Source organism: Mesoplodon mirus (assembly GCF_964341445.2).
Source record: "Mesoplodon mirus genome assembly, chromosome: 7".
Classification (NCBI taxonomy): Eukaryota; Metazoa; Chordata; class Mammalia; order Artiodactyla; family Ziphiidae; genus Mesoplodon; species Mesoplodon mirus.
This window is the reverse complement of record NC_138983.1, coordinates 84,367,649-84,395,603: the sequence shown is the minus strand read 5'-3', so window position 1 is coordinate 84,395,603 and position 27,955 is coordinate 84,367,649. Positions and strand designations below refer to the sequence as shown.

The 27,955-nt window shown below is 48.7% G+C and overlaps 3 protein-coding genes across 8 annotated transcripts in view; 2 read left to right on the top strand and 1 right to left on the bottom strand.

The window, feature by feature from the left end:
• Positions 1 to 21,628, bottom strand: part of LOC309807689 (forkhead-associated domain-containing protein 1-like) — a 31,236-nt gene extending 9,608 nt beyond the window's left edge. The window contains exons 1-3 of one of the 6 annotated variants that reach the window (XM_082627544.1): positions 21,392 to 21,628; positions 13,496 to 13,641; positions 4,670 to 4,744 (exon numbers count right to left, since the gene is read on the bottom strand). In XM_082627544.1, coding sequence (XP_082483670.1) covers positions 4,670 to 4,744; positions 13,496 to 13,498 — 78 coding nt within the window. In that variant the 5' untranslated portion in view covers positions 13,499 to 13,641; positions 21,392 to 21,628. Of the gene's footprint in view, positions 1 to 4,669; positions 4,745 to 8,391; positions 8,590 to 13,495; positions 13,642 to 17,649; positions 17,702 to 19,695; positions 19,935 to 21,391 lie in introns of those variants that run through there. The other 5 variants (XM_082627543.1, XR_014294620.1, XR_014294619.1 and 2 more) reach the window with 5 other exon arrangements.
• Positions 21,629 to 21,773: 145 nt separating this feature from the next.
• On the top strand, positions 21,774 to 27,383 carry LOC309808020 (NUT family member 2G-like). Its single transcript, XM_082628034.1, is given in 7 exon segments — positions 21,774 to 22,488; positions 23,449 to 23,577; positions 24,212 to 24,355; positions 24,618 to 24,741; positions 25,937 to 26,053; positions 26,573 to 26,953; positions 26,957 to 27,383. Coding segments are annotated over 7 exon segments (1,986 nt in total). The 5' UTR covers positions 21,774 to 21,805; the 3' UTR covers positions 27,365 to 27,383.
• Positions 25,026 to 25,670, top strand: LOC309808569 (uncharacterized protein). Its single transcript, XM_082628949.1, has one exon. The coding sequence runs from the start codon at positions 25,072 to 25,074 to the stop codon at positions 25,543 to 25,545; it is 474 nt and encodes a 157-aa protein (XP_082485075.1). The 5' UTR covers positions 25,026 to 25,071; the 3' UTR covers positions 25,546 to 25,670.
• Positions 27,384 to 27,955: the final 572 nt, after the last annotated feature.

Below are 27,955 nucleotides of genomic sequence, written 5' to 3'. Positions count from 1 at the left end.
AGACCAGGCCAAGAAAGGCCGTGTGAGGGGGCTTAGCTTTTACCTTGTGGTAGAGGCCATCCAAAGGAGAAAGTGGAAGATGGGTAGGTATAGACTTCTCCCTTAGGGATTGTCCTCAGGGTCTGTTTATCTCCTGGCAGGGTGCGTTCAACGAGTTGGCCGCTCCAGCACATTCTAGAGAGGACTGGCCAGGTCTGACCTTCTGGAGATACAGCCCTGACCTCCTGGCCACCTCACTGAGGAGAGGGCTCATGGGGGAATCAGCTTCACTCTGCATCTGTCCACCAGTCCTGCACCCTGGACTCCAGGACCACTCACTTGCAAGAGGCACATCCAGCTGCCAGAGGAAGTGACATTTCCTGACTCATCTGGCTAAGAATGAGCAGAGTATCGCTGACCACTCCAGGGGAGTAGATGCCACAGAAGATCAGGATGCGGACAAGCCATAGAAGATCAGAAGGAACAAAGGTCAGTCCACGTGGGAGTTCACATGGGTGCCTCACAGTCCCCAACAGGCCCTCGAGTTTCCCTTCCAGCCCAACACACACTCCACCTGCCCACAGTCACCTGTGCCACCATCACAGAGCCCCACAGAGCTCCAAACATCCTCAAACACACAAACTCCCTACTTATAAGCAAATGCCTGACTGTGTGCCCAGAACCCTCCTGCTCCAATATACATGCACTACAAACTCCAATAAAACCACAGCCAGTCTTGAATACAAAAACACACCCCCAACGGCCCCTGGTAATCAAACACCTAAATCCTCATACCCCACAAAAATCCACCCAACCCCATATAACCCCTCAATGCAAACACACAAACCCTTCAACAAGAGCCAAATATATTCAAACCAAACTCACATACTTCTTAATAGAAGACACAACCCCCCAAATCCAAATAGAACACATACAGTCCGCACACAGCTGTCAACATCCACGTATGTACAATGCCTCAGAAGCTGAGACAAACACAAAATACCATTAGAGAGACACAATGTTTCCAACCTTCTCCTATATACTCCCCCCAGAACACATCATGACCTCACACCCCCAATACAAACATACACCCATCTCCCTCTTGAGATACTATAAACAGCCTCTGTCACATCCCCTGATTATACACACACAGCTAGCAGCCCCAATTTACACTGACAACCCCAATCTCTGCAAATTCCTCCACATCAAAAGTACACTCCCTGGACTCTTACCCTACAGGATGAGCATGTGTATAACCCCTGCACTCTGCATACACACAGATCCAACACACAAAGCATTAAAATGCACACCCCTACCTCTTCTCAAATGCCTGCACACATAGCCTCAAAACACCCAGAAGCAGCCCACCACCCAGCCACACCATGCTACACCAACCGTACACTCACAAAGGCACTCACGCCCCTCATCTCTCCCCAGATCACACATACACAGTCTCTACACAGCTTTACTATTACCCCAAACCATCCTATGCCCTAAACATACATCCAAGAGTTCCCCACACAGCCCTAACCGATGACAGAGGCAGCTGTACCAGGGGCATCACGGTACCCTGAACGGGCAAATGCCGCTGAGGTAAGTGCCTCCTATGTTGCTGCATTTCTTGCTGCTGTTGCAAATCATCCCTTGACCCCACCCAGGCTGACTGGGACACCCTAAACAGGAAGTGGCAGCATAGGAGTCAGGAAGAGGAAACTCCATTCCAGGTGCTCCCTGTCACCATCCATTGCACCAAAACATCAGATGACCAGCATGAACAAGAAACAGAGACATGTAACTATACCATGGTTGAAAGGCAAATTTTTCTAGAAAACATTTGTCCAAGGGAAGGGCGAGAAGGGTGCTCTCCCTAATTCTAAAGCCACGCGGTTACGATTCAAAGAAACGGCAGATACAGTCCAACAGGCGTGGGGCTGCATCCATGTTGTATCTGGATATGAAAAAGATAATTTTTCGGAAGCCCCAAATCTCGCTTCCCAGTAAAGGCACATGGGCCCCGCTGCCCCATTGGCCAGGAACCCAGCAGAGGACCCTTAAGGGATATAGGGACTTCTGGGACCCTTACTGATCTCCACCAAGGGGTGGTGCCATCACACAGCTCCATCCTTCATGAGATGACTAACAGACCTCCCTGTATTGGCAGCTCTGGAGATCGGGGTCCCTAATGATGTCAACTTGAGACCGCCCAAGCACAAGTTAGAAATTTTTGCTCAGGCGCTGCAGACTCTTCAGGAGACTGGAGTGATGGGTAGCTGTCACCTCTCCGAATCCTCTACCCTGACCTCTGTCAACGCCTCTGCCTTAGGGACCTGGCAGATCCCTGGAGCGTGGCCCTCCTCTGGGACACTTGCCCATATACTTCTCTAATTTTCCTTGGGACACACATAAACAAATTTTCTTATGGCTCTCATTGACCACGGGAGCTCAAATTACAGTGCCTCCTGGGAACCCCTCCAATTATAAGCAAGGGCCACACTTTAGATTACAAGGCATAGTAGTCAGGGGAGTAGAAAGCATTCAACTTCCATTGAATGTCACTATTGAAACAATCTTTATTAAAAATCTTTTAGTGGTGGTAGCCCCTTTGGCCCTACCCTTTCCCATTACAGCTATGGATGCCTTGATGTACTGCAATGCCATTTGGAACAAACCCAAATTCCTGGCCTTCCTGGTGGAAGCTGAAACTGGGAGCCCATAAGACTGCCACCTAAGACAGTAAATATCTCCCAATAACATGTATGACAGGGGGCTGTGGGATTGCAGCCCATAATTCAGATTTTAGGAAAAGAAGAAGTCATTAAACACACCATTTCTCCTTTTCAATTTCCCCATTTGGCTGCTATTAAAGCCTGCTATTAATGAGTGGTGACTTATAATCAACTACTGAAATATAAGTGCTGATCCCCACTATTAAGGCTCCCATTTCCAACACTGTCCAGTTCATTAAGGATATCCAAAGGGCTCCAGGGAATTACTTTGCTGTGACAATCTAGCTATTATGTTCTATTCAGTACCAGTTATTAAGGAGTCCCAGCTGCAGTCTACTTTTACTTCAGAAGGCACCCAGTATGTTTTAACCTGTCTGCCTACTGGCTAGCTTAACAGCCCAGCTATTGCCCACAGTCTTTGCTGAGAAGACCTGGGGTCCCCTTGCACCGTCTGGCACTATACTGAGGTTCTAATCCAGAGCCCCTCAGGAGACTGGTGCACAAGGCCCTAATATGGTTGGTGACCCATCTATAACATACAGGTATGCTATTTATTGCCCCACATAAAATTCAAGGGCTGTCTACAACTATTAAATTTCTGAGGGCCTCCCTGGTGGCGCAGTGGTTGAGAGTCCGCCTGCCGATGCAGGGGATACGGGTTCGTGCCCCGGTCTGGGAGGATCCCATATGCCGCGGAGCGGCTGGGCCCGTGAGCCATGGCCGCTGAGCCTGTGCGTCCGGAGCCTGTGCTCCGCAGGGGGAGAGGCCACAACAGTGAGAGGCCCGTGTACAGCAAAAAAAAAAAAAAAAAAAAAAAAAAAAAATTTCTGGGCATTAACTGATCCTCTAAAAGCCAGGAAATTCCTTTTGCAGCTAAACCTCAGCTGTTAACTATTCAGCCCCCCAACACACTATAGCAAGCCCAACACATCTTACTTAGGTCTCTCCACACTTTGGAGGCAACGAATACCACACTTGTCCATCATTCTTAGACCCATTTATGCAGCCACGTACAAACCCTCCATAGTTTACTGGCCAAGAGCTAAACAATAAGCTTTATAGCAGGCACAAAGCTCAATTAGTCAAGCCCTCTCACTGGTTCCCCCTGGCTGCTCCTTCTGGGCTGAGAATGGACTATGTGTCCCGGACCCTTTGGACTAACACAGCTCCTCCTAGCTGCCTGTGGGCTTCTGCACCAGACGGCTGCTCTCTACACCACTACACCCCCTCAGAACCGATTTGGGAACTGGTTCCTTGGTTTTGGTCTTGGTTTTGTGTGCACTGATGCCAGAATTTGTTTGCGTCTTTTGCGTTTGGGTGTACAAAATGGGAAATACTCCATCAACCCTGAAGGAGAGCCCTTTGGGTGGGGCCTATAGTAGATAAATGGGTGTAACATAGCCCTGAGCCTATGACTAAGAAAGACATGTATACTATTGTAATAGGGTGTGGACCCAAAATATAGGATCACAAGGGCGGTAGCCCCTAAATGGCTCACTCAATTTTTATAGGATCTCGCAGTTAGAAGTGTTTTGCAAAACAGCAAGCTGCACCCGCAGTTGTTCCACCTGCCCACCCTCCCCCCATGCCGCCATCATATTCACCACCTCCTGTTTCCCCTACCCACGGGGATCAAATAGAAGTTTCTGTGTTAACCCCCAGGGGACAGGAGCCTGATTTAGTATCACCATCTAAGACTCCACAAGCCACCCAATTTGGACTGGGAGCCACATCCACAGCAGGGCAAGTTCCCTTGTGCGGACATCCTATAAGAGGCCAGGGGACTCCCTTGGCCTTGAGGCGTCCGATTCTAATTTCCCCACAGGAGCCCCGGGGAACTTTGACAGTGGGGAACGAGTTGATTGACTCTCCAATAGATACCACTCCCCAAACCCTCCGTTCATCTTAAGAGGCTTGTAAATATTAAACAAAGGGGAAACAAAGTCATCCTAGGAAAAACTTGCCTGTATCTTTGAGATGCAAATGTCCTTTCTGGTCTTCTCAGGAACTCTCATCTCTGCCATCTTTCTAAAATGCACCTTTTTGAAAGAGGGTAAAGTAATTTAGAAACTGACTTATCAAGGATAAATAAAAAACCTAAGTGTCTTTTCTGTAAAAATTCAGCCATCTAGACAAGTGAGTTGGATTTGTTCCATCTGCCAGAAACCTAATTTGAATCCAACCTCTTTTTGTAAACTGATGGGCTTCACATGGCTGTACCTGACTCAGTGCTGAAATTCTGAAATGACAACCATGACGTCTCTGTATGTTTGTGTCCTTGTATGTGTCTTTGTCTTTGGATAACATTGCTGAGGTTGTTTTGTGGATGAGCTCTATTTAATTGGCTTAAAGAAAAGTAAGCACTTACACACCAAACTATTCTAAATACAAGAGAAACTGAGCTAAATGAGCTTCAGGTTCATGTGAACTGGGAAATATTCAGTATTAATTAAGACCTGGTATTAACGTTCGTTTGTTGATCTAATTAATATAGACATGCTGTTAGAGTCATCAACATTAAGTATAATACTTTTATTGTGCCTAGGTTTAATATAAGCTAAATAAAATCTTGTTATATCTGTTGCAAATTTGTCAGCAAGGAAATAACTTGATGTGAAGAAACTTTTAAGGAAAGAAAATGCAAATGAGGTAAGAGCTTTAGGTGAACTTTTTAAAATACTTATCTTTTAGGAAGGTCTATCTAAAATTAATCTCTCCACATATTTGACCACTTGAAAGTCAGAATTGTGCTAAAGTAAGTGACAGAAGGTTTATGGAAAGTGGACCCTGAAAAAAAGAGTTCTGTACGTGGTCAGGACTAAGTTTAAAATAAGTTTAATTGGGTAAATAAATACATTTTAAAAGTAAGCTGGTGCACAACTTGAATTTCGCTTTTCTCTCTGTTAAGAAGACAAGGTTTCTTAAGATTTTGGACTGCCTTTGATACCAGATTTTAAGTTTTTCTACCTTTTAAGAGATCTGTTCTGTACTTGCTTTTGAAATCTTTTATTGTTACTTTGGCTAAGTGAATAACTATTGTTTCACAGTGACATGGCATCCTATCTGTTTTAAACCCTTTTCTTATTTTTTTGACAAAACTTCCCAACTCAAATTATAATGAAGTTCCTTTGACCTCTAGCTAACTTTGGGGTGCTTCAAAGGGCCCCTGAAACACCCCAAAGAGAGATATTAACTAATTATGTTGAATGACACGGAAAGTGTTGTCAAATAAGCAATAAATCTTCTTAGGTTCTATTGTATGCCAAATGACACAGGTATTCTACAGATTATATGGAGTTCCTAAAATTTGGTATGTCCTGGTAAAACGTTACCAGTCATAATTCTCTTTATTAGCTGAAAGTGTTGCATGTCACCGCAGTAACCACGTTACTTTCTCAATTGCACTGTAATCAGATTTACACGTGCCTTCTTAAGTCTTTCACCATTGTACACAGTCATGGTTTCACTCTGATGCCTTTGCAAAAATGCTTCCTCTTCAAGAAGGTTTATAGAAAGGACCTTTGGATAAATACAAGTTTCTGATTTTCAAACCATAAAGGTGAACTGGGTAAGAACTTGAAGAATTCTAATGGGAAACCTGATGGCTTCATAAAGCTGTTAACAAAAACGATTAGTTGCACATGCCTGGGTAAAAGGGTTATAATTTTGGTTATAATTTTGGTTATAATTATGGTTATAATTTTTATGGTTTCTATCTGAAAAATGACTGTTTTCAATCTGTGTTTTCCAGGTGTAAGCAAAACGCTCCCCTTAAACTCATTATGATTTACAGTCATTTGTTAAATTATACCCTTGTAAGCAGAATTGAAACATTTATCTTTTTCTCTCTACCTGGGTGATCCTGCCAGTAGCATATGCTTGTCTCCAAGATTAAGCCATGCACGTCTAAGTCCGCACCGCTGGTACACTGAAACAGCGGATGGCTCACTAAATCAGTTAGGGTACCTCTGGTCGCTCGCTACTGCAATTGGATTACAAGTAGTTATACTGATCATTGTTCTTTGTTTCCAGATTGTTTGCTCTTTGTGTCTCCCTGCTGTACTGTGTCTTTGTTAACGTTACTAGCTGCATTACTTATATCCTGTCTACTCTATAAGATTGGTGTCTCTTACAGTACCCAGTATGGAACCAGGCCTCCAACAATACTTCAATGGCTAAACATCTTGAGGAAATAGACCACATTTATAACATGAAATCATTGTAATAGTGTGATTCTAGGTACAGGAGGAAGCAACAAGGGAAAATGTCTCCTGGATCATAATTAGATAGAGGATCCAGAAGATCTTTAATTAGCAATAGGGCCTAATCCAAAAACTAGCACCTGGAGTGGCATATCAAGAATTCTCCCCTGACCTGGGATGAGCCTCCCAGCGCCGTGGGACAAAATTTGATCCTGAAATGTCTCCCAAATATGGGTCAAAATCCTGACCAAGAGGAGAGGATCTGAGAAATGGAATATTTCCTGACACATCAGTCATTAGCGACTGCAGCCCCCCAACGTGAGCCGGTGAGCCCTGACGAAACTCAGGATGTGAGGATATAGGATACAGGCCCCGGACAGCTGAGGTACATATCAAATGAATGAGTTCAGTGAGCCCAGACTCTTGCATCTTCCTGTACATGGAAAAGCGCTGAATTCCTTAACTTGAGATGCTGCCTCCCAGGCTTGAAGCCCTCAAAATTCCCATCAAAGAGATCGTAACTCTCAACTTTTAGGCTGAGAATATTTTTTTAAGGCTACAGGTGTAAAGGACACACTTTCCAGAGAGGAACAAAAAAAACAAAAACCCAACGTTTGGAACACTGGCACCAATGGTGGACACTCCCGGAAAGATCCATCTGATGAAGCAATTAGAAGGGCCGTCACCCCCTTTTATCCACAAGACTGTGGAATGGACATTGACAGTAGGGAATTGTAACAGGGAAGAGCCAAATCGGACTCCACATGGGATCTGTTCCTTTTACTGTAACCTTTGCCTTCTGCTGCTTTTGTTCACTAAAAGGATACTGTCTGTACCTGTACATAATGGCCTGCCTCGGGGAACCCTGTCCCTCTGTCTGAATGTTAAACCAAAGTGCCTTTGTTCAGGGAAACATATGGACTCCTTCCACCTGTGGATGGCTACAATTAAGAAGAAATTAACACATCTCCTCCCCGAGGCTGGCCATTCCAGGGGCTATTCGCAAAACTTCTGGCCTTCTTACTTTACCTCCTCATCTCCTCCCCATCTCTGTATTATAAAAGAAACTGGCACCCAAACCCCGATAAGATGGTTATTTTGAGACTTTACTCTGCCATCTTCTCGGTCTGCTGGCTTTCTGAATAAAGTCATATTCCTTGCCTCAACACCTCATCTCCGATTTATGGCCTGTCGTGCGGCAAGCAGAGCAACCTTGGACTTGGTAACATCTTTACTCAGGACACGGTGTCACAAAACGGGACACTGTTTTCTGTTTGTTTGTTTTGTTTTTGTTTTGGGCCGCGCCATGTGGCTCGTGGGATCTTAGTTCCTCGACCAGAGATCCAACCCGCGCTCCCTGCAGTGGTAGCTCGGAGTCCTAACCAATGGACTACCAGGGAATTCCCATGGGACACTGTTACCTGGCAGTCACGGCCCTCACCTTTGTGAGACAGAGGTAGTAGTGTAGCAGGATTGAGAATGTTGTAACGTTTAAAGATGAGGTGGTGAAAGCAGGATTTCACAGGAAGTTAATCTAGTGATACTTGCAGAGAAATGTTGTCAATTCAGCGTTAAGAAGACTGTGGACAAGGTGTGGAGTTTGCAAATAAACTTCATTTTCTAGAGTCAAATCTGCCAAGGCTTCCACTAAATTTGCAGTTGCGGCTATAACCTTAAGACACCTGAGACGGGCAAAAGCAACTGAATCAAGTTGTATGCTATAACAGGCAATAGGCCTATGTTTACCACCATGCTCACACAGTTCTGCGCGGCCTGATTATGCCTTTCATGCACAAATAAAGTAAAAGGTTTTGAATAACCTAAGGTTAATCTATTAAGTAGAGATCTCTTTTCGAACTTAAAAGGGCTAATATACTTTGCCTCCAGTGGAGATCTCACCTTAAAGTATCCAGATCGGGCTTCCCAGGTGGCGCTGTGGTTGACAGTTCACCTGCCGATGCAGGGGACACGGGTTCGTGCCCCGGTCCGGGAAGATCCCACATGCCGCAGAGCGGCTGGGCCCGTGAGCCATGGCCGCTGAGCCTGCGTGTCCGGAGCCTGTGCTCCGCAACGGGAGAGGCCACAACAGTGAGAGGCCCGCGTACTGCGCAAAAAAAAAAAAAAAAAAAAGTTTCCGGATCAACCTGAACCTGATCATTTGGGTAACCCTAAGGCAGGCAGCTCCTGCACTGCTTGTTTTAGCCTTATAAAAACCTGCTTGTGTTTATCTTCCCAAGCAAAGGCTTCAGGAACCAAATCTTTAATAAGTTCACAGAGTGGAAGAGGTAACAGAAAAATTTGGAACCTAGAGCTTGCAATAACCAGCTAAACCTAGAAATCCACAATGCTAGCACTTAGTTGTGAGTCTAGGAAGTTCCTGTATCAGCCTAATTCTCTCTGGAGATAGCAGAATTCCTTCAGTGCTTAGATTACGTCCTAGGTAATGAACAGCGTCTACGGATAATTGTAATTTTTCCTTTGTGTTCTTTCTCAGCTAACTGTTGCAGCAAACAAATGGAATCTTTTATGAATGCCTTATGGAACCTTTACAGTAGCTGAGTACAGCAGGAGGTTATCTCCATATGGTAAAAAGGCTGATTTCTCAGGGAACTAGAGGGTACTTAAATCTTGGTGAAGTACTTGGGAGGAAAAAAGAAGGAGTCCCAGTGAACCCTCGAGGCATAAAAGTGCAGGTATATTGTTGATTGTTCCAAGTAAAGGCATGTAGATATTGGCTGTTGGGTCTCCGGGATGCTGAAGAAAGGTGAACAAAGGTCTCCAACTGTAAACCATTTCAAGTCAGTTCAAGCTTGTGACACAAGGGTGGCTAGGTTTGGAACAACAGGAAAACAGGGAAAAACTATTTTTATTAACAGCTCCCAAGTCCTGGACAAATGGCCATCCTGCCAGGTTTCCAACCAGGCAAGATTGGCATGCTGCAGGGATGAGTACAGGAATGATTACCTCCTGGGCAATTAGGTCTTCTACAATAGCTATGGGACCTTGTATGACCGCAGGCTTTAATAGCTGTTGAGGAAACCTAGGGAGAGGCTTAGCTACACCTATCTGAATCTTTATAGGTTTGCATTTTTTTATTCTTCTCGTGTTAACACTGTCAGAAGTAGCCCCCAAATTTGCAGGCATCTCCATCCAATTAGGGAACTTTTGTTGAACTTCCGCTTTTAGGTCCAGGACAGATTGTAAGGAACATAACTGATCAGGTTCACGTTGATCAGGAAATTTTAAGGTGAGATCTCCACTGGAGGCAAAATGTACTGGCCCTTTGAAGTTAGAAAAGAGATCTCTACTGAGTAGATTAACTGGGGCTATACTGCATAGCAGAAAGGAATCTTGGTTGAGATAAAAAATTCTCTCTGAACTGTATTAGGTACTCCCACTATGGAAACATCCTCTTTACTCAGAGGGACCTGTTGTTCTTTGAGGGTGGGATTTAGAGTAGAAAGCACAGCTCTGGTTAGGGCTAGGGGTAGGGTGTTGAACGGTTAGGTAATTATGTTTACAGTTAGGGTTAGAGTTTAATGTAGATTTCAAAGTAAAATATGAGAGTGGGGTTTAAAGTAGAAAGCATAGCTCCAGTATCAACTAAAATTTGGCCGTTTTTCATTATATTTTCCTCTGGGCTGTTTAAGGTCATTGCTGGTAATAGTTTACCAGAGAACCTCTGGAGTTCTGCCAACTAGGCGAGAGGGTCACGGGGGGCCCTCCCTTTGAGACAGATATGAGAGCAATTGTGAAGAGTTTGCATAGGACTTTTGAGGACACCTCTTTTTCCAGTGTCCTCACTGATTACAAATGAAACATCAACTTTGGGTCATCAAATTGATCATGGACCCCTAGGAGGTTGTAATGGGGGAGGCCCAGGTGTCATTTTGTGTCCCTTGCCTTAGAGCTGTTGTAACTGTAAGGCTATGAGCTTGGTGGATTTCTGTTTGTGATCTTGCTCCAAGGTCCTTTCAAAATGCTCAGCTATAGTCACGAGTTCAGTCAGGCCTATAGCCTCCCACCCTCTTTTCTGCCCTTTTATCAATCCACTAATCTCAGAAGATAATCCACTTACAAAGAGGGCAGTTAAAGCAGGCTGAGTGGCCTTTTTATTCCTTGGAACACCAACTGCTGTAAAAAGAGAGCTTCCAAACTGGCTCTAAAGTCTTCCACAGATTCACCCCTCTTTTGTTTGTACAAGTGAATAATACATCAATCATTATTAGGCCAATTAATAATAGACCAAGTGTGAGCAGGGAAGATTTTAGGAATAGCTTATAAAAGGTTAGTTGTTATTCTGCAAGCCTTTTTAGGTTGAGGATCTTGAATATCATCCTAGGGATTATGTCATTTTGCTTCCCACATCCATTCTGGGGCTTCCCCCAGTCCTACCAACATGTGTACAAGTGGATAAAGATCTAGCAGTTTGGGGACATACGCCCTGACAGTGACTCTGAAGTCTTTAAAAAATGTTGGGGGTTCCTCCAAGGTTTAGAGAATTCTTTGACTACAGCTCTCAGTTCAGTCTTTGACCAAGGGGTAAAGGACACCTGAGGGGGCTCACCTGCAATCTCAGGTAGTTTTACTTTAAATGGCAATTGTTAAATATTCTTTTTGGAATAGAAAAGTATTTCAGACAGAAAATGAGTAAAACAAGAGTACTCAGGTGAAAAAGGAAAGGGGGGGACAGTAGGAGTTAAATCTGCAGTCACATCCGTCCTATGGTCTTTTGTTTCAGGTACCTTTTGTCTCTTTAATTTTTCATTAGCTTTTTGTTCTAAGTCTCTCAACGAAGCTATTTTGGAATCTTGAAACCGTCTGTAAACTTTTACATACCAAGTAAAGCAGGCATCTCATTCTCCCTGTGCAATCTGTGAACCCTTGCTCTCTAGTGTTTTCCTTAAATGTACAATCTTGTCTAACTGGAACATGCCCCACAATGACCACTGTAATTCTAGATCAATATTAGTATAATTTTTCCATCTTTCTAAATATCTACAACCTCCAGGACCATAGTTCTTAAATATAAAATAAGCAGGTGTGCCAGAAGCTGGCATTCTCAACTCTTTGGCGATAAAGGATCTCATTTCCTTAGCTAGCCTTTGTCAACCCAAAAGAACACACAAAAAACCTGCGCCTTAATGTATCTGCAGTAACAAAGAGATGTTACTATGTCCTGGACAAAAGAAGGCCTGGTATGCACCACCACCGATTCCCAGGGATCCTTGGACTGAGGAAAAAGATCCAAACGGCAAATCCCAAGGAAGGGGGACTGCAAACTGATTCCAAACAAAATGGAGAACTATAGCCACCACCAACAGCTCCAAGCATGGAAACTGGGGGCTGATTCCAAACAGATGGGCAAGTGCAGACTACACTGTCAGCAGTGCCCAGTGTGGAATCCAGGGAACAAAATTAGGGGCTACGGTTTACCACTCAAAAATATACTGGCAATAACCAAGAGATGTTACTGTGTCCTGGGAATTTCCATCTGAAAGGCTAGGGGTTTGGCCTCAAGGAGAATCCTCTACCAGCCAAACTGACCTGCCCTGTAAAGGAAAGCCAGTTAGATTGGGAGCACAAACGCAAAGAGAATGGAGCTCAAACCAAGAGGAGCTTACCAACAACCTTCAGGAATGGCAAGAAAGACAGTGAACTCAAAGGAGTTGTGGGCACCACACCTGTTTCTCCTTGTCCCAAATGTTAATCAGAAATTTGCTTCAGATCCCATCACTGCCACCAATATATTTACCTTTTTCTTTTTAAAAAGATAAGCATTTAATCATAAAATCATCTTGTTAGCAGTAGCAATCATAAGAGGGGATTTTAGAAAAGTGCACATACATATTTTTATACAGAACATTTCTGGAGGGATACATATTAAACTGTTAGTGGCCACCTCTGCATGCCCCCAATGTATTAAAAAACAAAATTTAACTGAGTAAATTGGAAGATTTACTTTGAATTTTGAATAAATTGGCCTTATTAAACGATTCATGAATCAGGCAGTATCTCATCTGATAGAAAGGGAGATACTCCAACGGGTTACACAACATGGAAGGCTTTCTCTTTTTTTGGCCATGCCACATGGCATGTGGAAATCTTAGTTCCCCGACCAGGGATCAAACCCGTGCACTGGAAGCGCGGAGTCTTGGCTGATGGACCACAAGGGAAGTCCCAGAAGACTTGTATAGTAAGGAGGGTGGGACAAGGAAAGAAAGTCATCATCAAGGGAAAAAATGGAAGTTCACTGGAGGAAAGTAAAACTTCAGGTGGCAACGGCGTCTCATTGGCTAAACTGCGGAATTTTCTATTAGCTATTTCTATTTTCTATTTCTTGTTGCTGGCCAGGAAGGAAGTCTTCCCTCCTCCAGCTGGGGTAGTAAAGTGGTTGCACTTCCTCTTTGGGGTCAGTAAATGACCTCTTCCTGTTGGGGTAATTGATGATGAGTGGCACGGCATGAGAGCTCCCTCTACGGGCCTTCCAGACTCCAATTCTAGTGCAGGTTTCCTTTTGTTAACATTCACAGCATGTTTTATTGGCAGGAGGAGTCACAATGAGGGAGAAAAGGCCACAAGACTCACCATAAAGAAGGCTCAGAAATGCTTGGGTGGGTCCAAGGGAGGCACAAGGTGGCTGTGGGGTCAGCTGGTGGCTACAACGATCACATGGTTCCCTCTGATGGGTTTGCAGCTCGATGTGGAAGAGTGAATAAAAGGGTCAGTTCATCCTATCAGAGAAACATGAAACTGAGATAAGCTTCCCACTGCTAGAAGCATCTTGAGCCTTCAGAAAAGAACAGAGAACATGTCTAAAGGGTTTGGGAACATCAGAGCCGTATCTCCTCAGAGTGGGACTCCCCAGGCTCTCCAGGTCTCAGTCCCCAACTCTCCCTCAGTGACAAAGCCTCCCTACCTCTGTCCTTGTCAGCTCAGTGATCCCTAGAGGTCCTGCCTATCCGTGAGGACTTAGGTTTCCATGAGACAGGTTGGTTGAGACCTAGTGATACAGTTGACCAGCCTGATATGCAACAGTTCCCACCACCCTGGGGCAGTTGGGCTCAGGGACACATGGCTCTGGACCCCATGTGGAGGGTGTCCTTGCACGTCCGCTGTGCCACAGAAGAGCCAGGAATGCCTGTAGCTGTCCAACTGATTCTCAGGGGGTTTTCCTGGGAGAACCCTTGGTCACCTGACCTCCTATCCAGGAAGCCCCATGACTTTCTGATTGCTGCCTGTCATGCCAACAACACACCTGTGAAGGTTCTGCTCTGCATGGCCATCTGTCCGCCAGGCGCCCCCTTCTAGGGACCCAGACGCTAGGACCACACAAATGCTGAAGGAGTGTCCACCTGCCTAAGGTACAGACACCCCTGTATCCATCTGCATGATTTCTACTGGGAATCAACAACATTTATGGGGATTCTCTGGCCCTAAAGAACAGACCAACCTGATAGGAGCAATGCAATGATTCACAATTACCAGGGTCAATGCACATATACAAGGGCCCATAGCCCCAGAAGCCCCACTCACAATTCACATGAGTGTCCCATACATACCCACCGATGCCCAAATATTCTTGCTTCATTCATACACAATCCAAACACGCACATCAGTGGTACGCTGCTAAGTGCTTGATAAAAAGCTCTCCGAGAAAGGCGGGAAAGACTTCACTTATGGTATCTACATGGTATAAATATTCCCAGCATGACCAATTTCAAGCTACCCACCTGACATCACTAAACACACAGATGGGAAGAGATATGCACCATTGACTCTCCCAAGACAGTATGAACCAGTTCCAGCACATCCCATAACTTTTCCTGTGAATATGTGCACAGAATCCACTTACACCCCAAGGAGAACTCTCAACTCCCACCACAGATATATAACCAAAAGGATACCACATATACATTTGTGTTTGTATATATATATATATATATATATATATATATATATATATATATATATATATCCTGAACACACACCCTCACCCTGAATAAATACACAAACAGACCACCTCTTACTACCTAAATTTTTACAGATGAAACCTTACTCACCCTGAATATTCACATTCCACTCTCACAACTATATATACACACACAACATGGGCCTGAAAACAAACATGTGCAACCAATATGCCATCCAGATGTACACACTGAGTACCTAAGCACACAGGGTCACCAAGTACACAACTGTCTCATGTGCAACCCAAAAAAAGACCCATATGCAATCCCACAGCCCTAAAATACATATACTGCAGGATTCCTGCACACACACATAACCTACACAGCCCACTGGTTTCCAAACACACAAACTAAACTCTCACATCCCACAGAATACATACCCCAGAAGCCCCAGGAACTCAAAAACACACACAGGCACAAATAATCTATACTTATCAAATACAGCTGACCCTTGAACAACTTGGGGGTTAGGGCGCCAACCCTCCATGCAGTGGCTCTGCATCCATGGATCCTGTAGTAGTCCTGTAGTAGTTACTGAAAAAGAAATCCACTATACGTGGACCCGTGTGGTTGAAACCCATGTTTGGGTCAACTGTACATGTAAGTCCACCTCACTAATACTGAGAACACACATACAAGCAACACCACTAAATTCTTCAGGCATTACATTTTGAAATAGACACATAGAGGACTCGAAGCCTCCTGCTACACTCACAAATCACAAATACACACATCCACAAACTACTCATGAGTATACACCCCAAATGCTCAGACACATTCAAAACAGAAAAACACCGACAACCTCTGCAGTCTTACTAAGATACATACACAATTCTCACACACCTATGGACACACACATGCAAATATTCCTAACCCCTGAACATATGGATCCCCTCCCAAACACTATACATTATGCTACCTCTCCAGAATACAAGCTCCCCACCACTACTCCAACATACAAACTGTATAGGTGTGTGTGTGTGTATATATACATTTCTACCCTCACCCTGAATATATAGACAGACCACCTCTTACTCCTTCCAAACACATGTATAGACACCCTAGCGTTCTCCAAAGAAATACACTTTGAATACTCCTAACAACTCCATACCTTATGAACAAACTCTGATAATGCATGCACCTGATGATGGACACGCACACGGATTAGAATACACAAGTAAGATACATGGAAATATCTCCAGCAAACCATTTATGAAACAACTTCCATATATCAAATTATCCCTAGCTATCAGGAGCCAGCTCACACATATGCAAGTACTAACAAATACCCGTATCACATATTTCTAATACATACAAATGCAATTGTCCATCTTCCCTGTAGAAACATAGAACCCTACCTCTCTATCAGATACACTCACTTCCCAAAATACATAAGCCTAAGAAGCTCCTACTGAAAATTACAAATGCACAGCCTCAGCAAATATTCCTCCAAGTGGCCATGCCCCTTGAATACACACACAAACTCATTTAACACACAACTCTCCACAAGTCCCAAATAGAACCACAATTACCCAGTACACTACAAACAGGCAATAATGTCACCCTATACGCCCTTTGTTCCAAATACACATACAGTACCACACTACTGGCGTATACATAACCCCACATTCCCAACCTCTCACGCAGAATGAACTCTGCCATCTTGCAGAATACAGGATCATACAAACACAACATACCTACACATTCAACATCCACCAGCCCCATAAAATAGTCACAGACTTGCCCTCTACACATCCAAATATACATACACAGCTCCTGAACATGCACACCCACAAACACCCCATAACCATACAACATGCCCTGAATACACAAATGATCAGCCTACATTCCCCAAATATACAAAATTAACAGACTGGACACCCAAAGTAATATACACCACTACTTTTCCTGACAGTGCCCTTACGCATATGCAGATAATCCTTCCAAATCCACCATTACACACACACAAATCCCCAAATTCATGGGTGAAAAAAACACATGTAAACATATTCCCCAAACACCAAATTATAAACACCTTACCACCAACTCCTTGAGTATGCCTGCGTCACATCTCAACACCCTCCAAATACAACACTCACTCTTACACACTCTCACAAAAACACAGGCATGACCTCCTTCAAACACAAATATCCACGGACAAAACCAACCCACACATTTGACTACCTATCAGATTCCCACCAACCAATTAAGTATGTACAGACCCCATCTATGCTTGCAAATCAATCATGATTTGACACCAGACTACAAATACATGTTTATTACCACATTCAGCAAAGTTGCTCGCATCACCGACAAAAGAATGCAGTTTGAACATAAGTGTTGACTGATGTTTTTATGATAAGAAGGAAGACACTAGTGAAACGATGAGTGTGTTCCTTCCATCTTCACTCATTTTCCAATCACCTGAGCTACACCTTCGGAACCAGATGAGGGTTTTCAACTCGCAAGAACTTCCCTCTAGCTTTTGTACTCTTCACAACGCGCAGACTAGAACGGCACCTGTTTGATAGCCCGCACACACTATTTAGCCCCCACTGTAGGCCCCGCAATCACTGAACCCTTCATGCAGCCGGCTCCCCAGTGGTGCCGATAATCCTGGGGTAAACATCTCAAGGGAATCGAGCTCTATGGGGGCGTGAGTCCACATTGTGGGGAGTCTCCTTACATGGACAAGGGCACAAATAACCCACAGGGTGAACAACAGTGCAGAGCGGTGACACCTGAGGGGTGAAAAGTCCCCGTACCCCTTACCTCAGGATTCCTAGAATTGACTCTACAGGCCGCCATGACAGGCCCCTCCCCCGCCGGACAGCCATTGGGGCCCCACCCTCCGCGCTCGCGCATGCGCTCCTGTCTTCCGGAGCAAAGTGCCCCAGCAGACGCCGGGAGCTGTCGGACGACGGCGGTCCGCGTGCCCGAGAGCCCCGCCCCAGTGGACGTGCACAGGCGTGCGCGGGCGTGCAGGCGCGGGGTGCGCGGGCCTAGGAGGTCTCTGCAGGAGAGGACAGAAATGGAGGGTCGGGCAAGCTGCGGAACTTCTCTGGCGACGCTCCTCGCTGGGAACCTTCGTGACGGTCTCTTCTTAAAACCAGCTCTTGGGAAATGTGCACTCGTGAGTTTTATACTGCACTCGTGAAACCCATGCACTTAGCTACAAAGAGTTCTGGAGAGCTCCGCTGTAAGCACAGTGGCCTCAAATTGGGGCAAGTACTTTCATGCCCTTTGGACTGCCGTTCCTTGGTTCTTGTTAATGCCTTTCAAAAAACAGTAGGTCCTTTTTCCTAGCACACCTGCAGTTTCCGTTAAAGAACAATGCTAGCAAAGAATTTCAGACCTGGGAAACACTCTTAAGATACTGTCTCCTGACTCCGTTCCTAGAGTTTTTCCAACGCATTTACTCTACTAGAATATTTTTTCTCAGTGTTCACAGGTGTTTCCTTTGTACGGTTTTGGGGTTTTTTAAAAAATAATTTTGAGAAAGGGTTGACCATCTGGGCCAATTTCAACAGGTAGTATGGGAACAATTTTATTTTCCCTCCCTCCTTTTTTATAATATCTTGCAGGATTTCAGTTGACAATAAAACAACAACAAAAACAGTAGCGGGATCGACTCACTGCCCTGACTTTGTAATACTTCCCGAAGAGACGTCAGTCATCAGATCCGCTTTCTGGTCAAATGCAAGATTAGAGCATTTCTCACTCAACAGGATGCCTCTGAAGACCCCTCCCATGTAACAGCACTAAGCGCCTCCAAGTGCAGACTTGAAAACTCCACAAGACACAAACATGGTCTCTCTTCGTTTCTTTAATGTTTCGTGATTGAGTGGAAGATGAACTGTCTTCTGAGGCTTGTGATGCATGTCCAGAGATGTTTTTTCTCAGTAGTCAATGCCCGCCCCCACCTTCTGTGCAGGAAGTCAGAGATCATGATCCAAAGGACTTTTAGATACTCCCTTCTGTGACTGGTCTTCCCAAGTTACATTTGGGCTAATTTGATTATCTCAGTCTGTGGGGTGTAGGATTTTGAAGTATTACAAAGGTGATTGCAGAATTGGGACTGGCTAATTTTTGCACAGTGCAATTTTTGTATCAGTGGCCTTGAGAAAAGTCCTTCAAATACTGTATCAGAATTATGAGTGAGAATCTTGTAAATAATTGGTTGAATGAATGAACAAAGGGAGGAAGCAACAAGGAAGCCTGCCTTTCTCGAGTGCCTGGGTACAATATTTTGCCTCACCATTCCTCTAGTATGAAGTTATTGGTTGCAAATCATTTAAGTTTTCCTTCATTATAAAAGCTCCAGGGCTTCCCTGGTGGCGCAGTGGTTGAGAGTCCGCCTGCCGATGCAGGGGACACGGGTTCGTGTCCCGGTCTGGGAAGATCCCCCATGCCGCGGAGCAGCTGGGACCGTGAGCCATGGCCGCTGAGCCTGCACGCCCGGAGCCTGTGCTCCGCAACGGGAGAGGCCACAACAGTGAGAGGCCCGCGTACCGCAAAAAAAAAAAAAAAAAAAAAAAAAAAAAAAAAAAAACCTAGGTTGATGGATAAAGACGTGAAAGGAAGGAACTGTCATGCTCAACCTCGGTGCCGTGAATCAAAACAACAGTTTATAAACTGCCTAAAGAGGCACACGCCAATTGTGTTGCCACTGTGGGAGGTGGAAGGAACTTCCGGTTCTTGCCTACCTGCCAGAGCCCTCGTGGAATGTCCCCCCAGCGCACGCCACCCCACCCCGACCCACGTGCCCTCTGCCCCTCCCCCACCGCAGAACGGTTCAGCCCGCATTTTCCGGTTTACTTTCAAACGTGTCCCTCGTTGACTTGGATCCCGAGCGTTTGCTGAAGCAGGTCGCTCTCTGGCTCCTGGTCTTGACTTTTCTCATTGAGGCTACCAGGCAGCAGTAGTCCGTGCCCAAGCCTGCAGGATGGCTTCAATAGGAGGTAAGCCTATAGGCTGGGGGTGTGTTCTCAGAGACCCTGCCATCCTCACATCCTTCAGGTTCACACGTTACACTTAACTGTGGGCACCTAGTTGGACTGAAGTAGAGGGAGAAGAGAGCACTGGACGCACAAGGACATTTCACCTGGGGAGACTGGGGAGCCTGAAGAAACCTGAGACTGCCCTGGGGAGGAGGGGTCGTTGCAGGTGGATCAAGAGGAATTGCCCTGGCTATGGAGAAAGGATGGCAGCAGACAGTCTGATTCTTTCTAGAAGGGAGACAAGCCACTTTGAAACGTGTGTGTAAGGATGTGTGTGATGTCCTGGTGGTGACACAGGGAGGGTCATGAGGAAAGCCTAGAGCTGTATTGTGTTCCTGAGGCACCTGAAGCTTGCCTCACCATATCTTTCAAAGGGATTTGAACAGGAGCATACTGTATCTCAGGGGGCCGTGGGGAGAGATGGTCTTGGTGAGAAAACTATTCAATGGGGCTGTGTGTGGCCACACCTGCAGTGAAGTGTCCTCTCCGAGAGCTAGGCAGGGGGTTACTCTAACTGCCGCAGCCCACACCTCGTCCACTCCTCCCAGCCCAGAGCTCACTTGTCAGTTCAGGTAACTGTTGCCTTGGATTCAACAGGGGATGGGCAACCGTTACGAGTAACTTCAGCCAAGAGAGGGCTCAGGTTCCTGAGTTGCTCTGAATTGTTCTTCCTTTTATGGAATGGCAGTACTTCAGACCTACTTCATCTTGGCCAGTATCTCATGGTGGACCCTCAGGCTGCCTTGAGAGGAAGAGTTTGTTCCTATTTCAGGTCACTCCTTCATGGACAGGGAACAGATGTGGAGTGGGGTTGTTTCGGGTGGAATGTCTATGAAGGCTGCTTCCTCTTTTAAAGGGGGAAGGAGTGTAGCCCAGGATCAGGAAGATGATCTTCTGTGTTACTATTAAACGTCCTATGACATCTGTTCTGGTGAGTTAGGTGCACCGTGGTGTGTACCTTGTTCTCCTGAACAGGGATGTGTTTCAGACAACTTGATCGCCATGGCATCTGGCTTATGCCTGCATCTCAGATTGTCTCTCCGTTATTGGGAGCTGGAAGGGGAAGGACCACAGGCAGTCTATACTCCCACGACCAATGTAACATGACAATTCCCTGGCCCTTGTTTAATCCTCTGCAGCCATCACTGGCTGTGAAATGACAGAATCTAAGGGACACGCGCCTACTTCTCAGACCACGCCAAGCCCCTAGGAACAGAACTCCTGACTGATGACAGTGACTCTGGGCACTGGGGAAGGGGTGGCAGGACCTGGCCCATGTTACGTATCTGCTGTGGGTTGTTCGGAGATGCAGGTGCTTTCTGGGCCAGTGTCATGGGTTTGTATCAGGATTCCATTAGAGATATTTTCCAGCATTTTGTTTTGTTTTGTGAGGCTAGGAAAGAAAGAGGGGATTTATACTGAGCATCAGGAAAAGGAGGACTGAGGAGGAGGTGGGGCCCTAATATTTTACACAGTGCCTGTCCACAAAGGGCCTTTGGGGGCCCAGAACGTACCTTGCAGAAGGCCCCACCTGCTAGTACGCCGGCTGAGGGCCATTTCTCACAGAGCGGATGTCCACACAGCTCCAGGTCTTGGGAGACAGCCTGTGAGGCTTAGGTGCCAGGGTGTGCCTTAGGGAGGCTCTCCAAGTGAGTGCTTGCTGAGGCAATTTCTTCTCGGCAGGCAGGGGTCAGGGAGCTTGGTGGATGGGCGTGGCCAGTGGAATAATTCTCAACTGGAGGTCAGGGCATGAAAATCACTTGAAGACAGTTGCACGCTGCAGTTTCCCTTGTCCAAGAGTCTCTCATCTGTGGAGATTTACACTCTGAGGCCGCAGAAAGCCTCAGTCCCACTTGCCCATTCTCCTCCTCCATTCACTCCTCTCCTTTGCCTCAACAGCATCTGCACTGCTGGGAACGGATGTCCCCATGAACCCCGGTGCCTCGTCTACTTTCACGGCAGTGTCCTTTCCTCCACCCATTCCTGGCGCCCAGCACTGGCCACCCTGGGAACAGCACCTGCCACCTCTCATCGCCCCCGCATTCCCTCCTGGCAGCAGCCTGCTGCTGCCAGCTTTCCCCAGGATGCCTTTGGTGGCTAATGGTGGCTGTGGCCCCAGTGCCCCTGGGGCTTGCAACTTCACTGTACAAGTCAGGTCACAAGGGAGGCCAGTGCAGGCCCCCCAGACTCAGACCTTTATCGTTCCTCAGGGCCCCCTCAACTGGAGCGCTCCAGGGGCCCTCAGCAGGAGTGCTGCATGTCCTGCACCCATATTCTTAGCAACCCCTGCGATGGAGACCATTGTGACTGCTCCAGCTGTTGGAGTTACTCAGGCTGGCAAGGGAGGCTGGACCCCAGGCTTTCCTCCTCAAGCTCCACCACCAGCTGCCCAGATGGCCCCTAACATTCGCCCAGTGAACTCTGGGCCATGGCCACATGGCACTTCCAGGGAGGGCAGCCTGGACACCAACCAGCCCTATGCCTCGCAGGAGGACTGCTCTAACCACCAGAGCGTGTACAGTAACTTCCGACGGTGGCAGCGCCTCAAGCCACTGGCCTGGAGACACCTTCCCCAGAGGCCTGATGCGGAAGCTCTTTCCTGCTTTCTCATGTGAGTGAACGCTCAGGGGGTCATGAGCTTATCGGAGCTCTTAGATAAAGAGGAACTGGGGATGGACTCGCAGGCTAGGTTTCTAGGGATACTGGAAGCGAGGTGTGAGGGCGATGTCCACGCCACGAGAAGGCACACTGTCGGTCATACGGGCGAGCCTGCCAGTCCATGACATCATGACTGAAATGTGCCTTATCTCAACTGACCCCACCCCCCTGTGAGTCTAGCCAGCTTGCTCTTCCATGATTCTCCTGGTAATACGGCCTGAAGACTTGCAGTCAGAGAGGGTCGTGGTGTACGTTGAGGAGCCAAGGAGTGGATGCCACACTCTCCTGTGCTGCCGTCTCCTTTCATACAGCACTTGAGTGTACATGGCCGGGGGGGGGGGTCACTTCGGAGAAGGGGGAGGAGCGCGGGGCCCAGGAGAGCGCTTCATGCACGCCTCGACTTTGTTGATGTGGAGAATTCCACTAGGAACAGGGTGATGGGAGAGCTCTCCTAAGGGCATGGGCTCTCTCCCACTAGAGTTGTGAGCCTGGCAGGCATTTCCATCCTAAACCTCCGGTCCCTCGTAAAAAGGGGACAATCACACTTCATTCAGAGGACCGTGCAGAAGACTCCTTGGGCTAATCTATGAAGTGTGAGCGGATTGCCTGGCACATGCCATGCCTCATTGATGATGGTGATTTTTATTATGAAGAGGCAGCCTTGAAGAGGAAAAGAGCTCCCCAAGGCACAGTGTCCCAGCTCTAGCCTGGGAGTGGATGGTCATCCTCGAGGGAGTGTGAGGTGGTGACAGCCGTAGCCGGGAAGGCTTGTCTCTGCTCTCCCGGACATCTGCCTCTCACTCTCCTGTTGCTCAGTCATGCTGTGTTGAGTGATGTGTGGTCCACATTGGTGGGTGGGGTCAGGCAGGTGGGGGCTGGGCTGGGCACAGAGACTGACCCCGAGTGCTTACAGCCCAGCGCTTCGATCCCTGGCCCGCCTGAAGCCCACCATGACACTGGAGGAGGGACTGTGCAGGGCCGTGCAGGAATGGCAGCACATTAGCAACTCTGACCGGATGATCTACTACGAGATGGCGCAAAAGTGAGTCAGCGTCCTGGGCCCAGGGGCTGCGTGGAGGGTGAGGCGAGTGGGTTAGGGCAGGGTCTGGCCGTGGGGGTGCTCATCAGAGAGGACAAAGGAGAAGGGCTGTCGCTCGGAACGGGGGGCCCGCAGCCCAGAGGCCCTACAGTCCTCCAGAAACCCCTCCCTCACCTTGACAGTTTGGGTCTTCTGTCCTTCCTCCACCACGAGCTCTGCCCTCCCCTGAGTTTGACCTACCCTTGCCCTCACATGAAGGTCTCAGGACGGGGCAGGGTGAAGCTGTGAGTCCAGTAGGGGTCCAACTCCGGCCATATGGGCTGGGCCGGGGGAAGAGCTCCACCCGCCAGCCTGCTGCTTCCTTAGTGGTGGCTGGCTGGCGGCCACTGACATAGATTTGGAACCCCCTCTCCTCACGAAAAGTGGCCTGAGTGGGTACCCTGGCATCCCTCAAGAGGCTGGGGAAGCCAGCTGTCATCAGCCCAGGGGTCTCTGGCCCTTCCAGTGTTTGCTCCACGGTAATCCCCTTGGTTTAAGAAACAAAACCAAACAAACAAGCACCTCTCAGAGGAAAGGAAGGCCTGTCCTCTAAGCTCAGCATCCACATCGTCCAGCCTCTCCTGAGCCCTGTCTCCAGGTCTACGTTCCAGAACTCTCAGTCCCAACCCAGGGTCCTGGATTTGGGCAAGGACCCCTGTGGGGAACACATGCCTGTTCTAGCCTCCGGCTGTCAGCCCTTCATGTGGCTCTGGATGGGCGGCATGAGGAGGGTGCCCCCTGGGTCAGCCACGTGTCCCGTTGACCTGGTTCAGTGCAGCGACCTGGCTCTATGCTGTTGAATGCTCTCCAGTGCTGGTGAGGCCGGAAGGGTCCCAGATCTTGTATCAGTTCCAAGAGCAGCTCTCTGCTGTGGACAGCACCTCACAGGGCCTTGACAGCCCCAAGGCACATCCTCTCCCAATCCCTCATTCTTGGCTGCCTTTGTTGGGCTCTAGAACCCAGGCCATTTTCTCAGGGTGGCCTGTGCCTCCGTCACCCCCCAGGTTCATGCAATTTGAGGCCGAGGAGGAGATGCAGGTTCAGCAGTTGCAGTGGATGCAGTGCGCGCAGGGCCTGCCTCCTCCAGCCCCACCGAAGCTGGATCCTCGGGGGTCCCCAGCCCCGAAAGTGGGCCTTCAGCCAGCCACCCAGGTTCCCACTGGAGTTGAACACACAGGTAACAGGGGCCCAGGGTTGGCCACTGTTCCCATGTGGATCATTTTCCTTCAAGACAGGGGCATTGGTCCTTCAAGCAAAACAGCCACCGAGGCGGGGGGTGGGGGGTGGGGTCTCAGATGCCCTTTGTCACTACGGGGTATTGACTTGGTCAATTTTGTAACTTCTCTCACGCCTCCCTGTCAAAGGACTGCACACAAAGTCTGCCTAAGAAGTGGGCTTGATGGGAACACCCATTGGAAAATTGGAGGTTCCCCACTTCCTTACATGTGACTCTCTTAGATGCCCCCTTACCTCCCCCCTCCAACTGTGCATGAAGCTTCAGGTGGTCCTGACCCCCCCACACCCACATCAATGTCCCCCAACAGTGCCCTCACCAGCGTGCGCTCGGTGGTCAGGAGGTGGACCGGGAGCCCCTCACCTTCCTTCCCTTCCTCCTGCTCTGCCGCAGCCTGTGCTCCCAGGATGTCCGGCCCCAGGGCCCAGCCCTCCCGCCCGAAGCCACACGGGTCCCAGCGACCCCCGGAGCCCAAGGCACCCGAGGAGATTCCACCTGAGGCTGTGAGGGAATATATGGACATCATGGAGGCACTGGTGGGGCCCGTCCACTCAGCCACAGGCGACTCAGATGCAGAATGGGGAGAGGACGGAAATGAGCTGCAGCAGGAAGAGGACGGCACCTACTCGGACCCGGATCTCTTAAGCTACATCGACAAGCTCTGTTCCCAGGAGGACTTTGTCACCAAAGTAGGCTAGGCCTGGAGACTGGGGTCTGCAAGATGCCAGGGCATGGAACTCTCAGCACCCAAGATCTGGGTTCTGCTCAGGCCGTTGGGACTTAAGCTCAGCTCCTTGTTCCTGAGCCTGGTGTTAGGGGAGGTTTACGCAGATGTGTATATGTTTGTGTCTATCTGTGTGTATGCCTTTGTGTCTGTGTTTGTGCCTCTGTATATGTGCTCTTTTGCGTGTGACTGTGTATGTGCATGTTTGCGTGTGTGTGTGTGTGTGTGTGTGTGCGCGCGCTGACCATCCCCGCCTTGTGGAGGAGAGTGGGGTGGGTCTCTGCTTTTCACTTTCCCTCCTGGCCTTCTTGTCTCACAGGCCACTCCTGGCCAAGGATGCTCACAGCCTCTTCTTTCTGTTCTAGGTGGAGGCAGTCATTCACCCTGGATTCCTGGCAGATTTGCTTTCCCCAGACCCACAGCTGGATCTCTTGGCCCTAGAGAAGGAGCTGGAGCAGGAGGAAGGGCTCACCCCCGAAGAAGTGAGACAGGGGAGGGAGAGGGACACTCAGGGAGCCAGGGGACCCCACGGGAGGGGGACCCCAGGTGATCCAGGGGACGGGGAACCCAGATGACCCAGGGGAGCCAGAGGAGGGAGGGATCCCCAGTAGAACAGGGGACACAAGGGACACCCAGGAAGACCAGGGCACGGAGGGACCCCAGTGAATAGGGGAGAGATAGGGCCCCAGAACAGGAGGGCCACATAGCGCTGTCCATCCCTCCCCTGCCTGGGACGCCTGGCATGGGGAAGGGCCCGTTCTGGGGTGGGTGCAGTGCAGGGTGAAAGGAAGGAGAGGATAGGGAGCCGGGAGGGGAGGGAAGGTCACAAAGCTGGGAATCAGTTGCAGGAGGATGGCAGGACTGCCACAGTGTCTGTATTTGGATTCGAGTCCTGGGGTCGCCCGTCCCCTCCTCCCCCCCAGGGCCATTGTCCCACTGCCCAGTGCTCCTCCTCTCACACGTGTGTGTGGAGCCGTCACTGTCCTCCTCCCTCCTACCAGCTGGTGCAGAAACGACTCCTGGCCTTGAAAGAGGACGACGGTGTGCGGGCAGCCCCGAGTCACAGTGCACCCGGAATGGCCTCAAGTCCTTCTGAGTCCGACGCCGGCCAAGGTGCCCAGAGGCACGACCAAGACCCCCATCTAGGGGTCAGTGATGAAGCCTGCCCACCAGAGATTGATTCTGAAGCTCTTCATAGGCTCATCCAAACAGACACTGCCCTGTGCAGGCCCAAAGTCTTTGTTCCCTCTGGAGGACGTCAGGAGTTCTCTATATTCCGGCCCGTACGGCTCTCCCCTCCCCAGGCTCAAAGGCGCACCGGCCCTCTACTGAGATCCAGGGATGCGTCTGTTCTCAGAAAGGCCTCTCCTCTTCGGGAGGTCTGAGTGCCCAGGGACGGGTCCAGTGAGAACGAGGAGGTGCTCCAAAGCGTCTTCATCGTAGACTCTCAGCATATACTGGTGCCTTTCGGGATGTCCCTCAGTCCTGAGCATGTCTCAGTCCTGGCTTCCTCTGGAGGTTGTGGGGCCCAAAGTGCTCCCCAGTCCCCCTCCTCTCAGAGAAGAGGCCTCAGCCCAGCTCCACCAGCCGCTCCCAAGTCGAGGAAGCGGGCTCTGTGTGGACGCCCAGCCGCTGCTGAGAAGCTGCCCATCCCCGGGGCTGGCCTCGGCGTCTCTGGGAGGCCAGCCTTGGCTCTGGGGCTGGCTCGCCCCTCACAGCTGAGAAAGAGAAAGCGTGACCCGTTTGACACAAAGAAGCGTGGGAAGAGGAGGAAGAAGCACTGCAGCCAGTAGGGAACAGCTGGGCCGGCCCTCCAGGGCGAGAACCCAGGGCAGCCCCCTGGGGAGCCTAGGGGCTCCTCCTCCTCCCAGTGCTGATCCTGGATGATGTGGGGGGAAGGGAGGGGGGCAGGACCACCAGGGTGGGGAGGGGGAGCGGGATTGTGGGGGGTTAGGGAGGTGGGGGAGGTGGGTGTGGCCAGGTGTGGGTGGGAGCAGGACCTTTGGAATGATGTATGTAAATTGTGAACAAAGATCATTTTCGTGGGAAATGCTCTCAGGCCACTGTCATCTTGTTGGTGTTGAGCTGCTCCACAGAGAGCGATCCTGAGAGGAAGGAAGGATGAGGGAGGTCACAGGAGCTCTGGGTCTACAGGTGGCCACACCTTTCCTCCACATAGACAAGGACTCCTCAGGCTGCCCCTGGGAACGCACAGCTCTCACTTTCCCCAGGGACCCCCTCATCAGCCCCTTCTCTAACGCCTGCTTGGCTAGGGCCCTTCTGGGGCATCTGTACCGTCTTCTGCATCCCTGGACCTTCTGGGGAGGCAGAGCTGCTCTTGTGCCTTTCAGCCCTCTGGACACTCACCAGTTTCTAGGATGGAG

What these genes read in the sequence shown, in the direction of transcription:
- LOC309808569 (XM_082628949.1), top strand. Translation starts at nt 25,072, where the DNA reads ATGCCCCCTTACCTCCCCCCTCCAACTGTGCATGAAGCTTCAGGTGGT.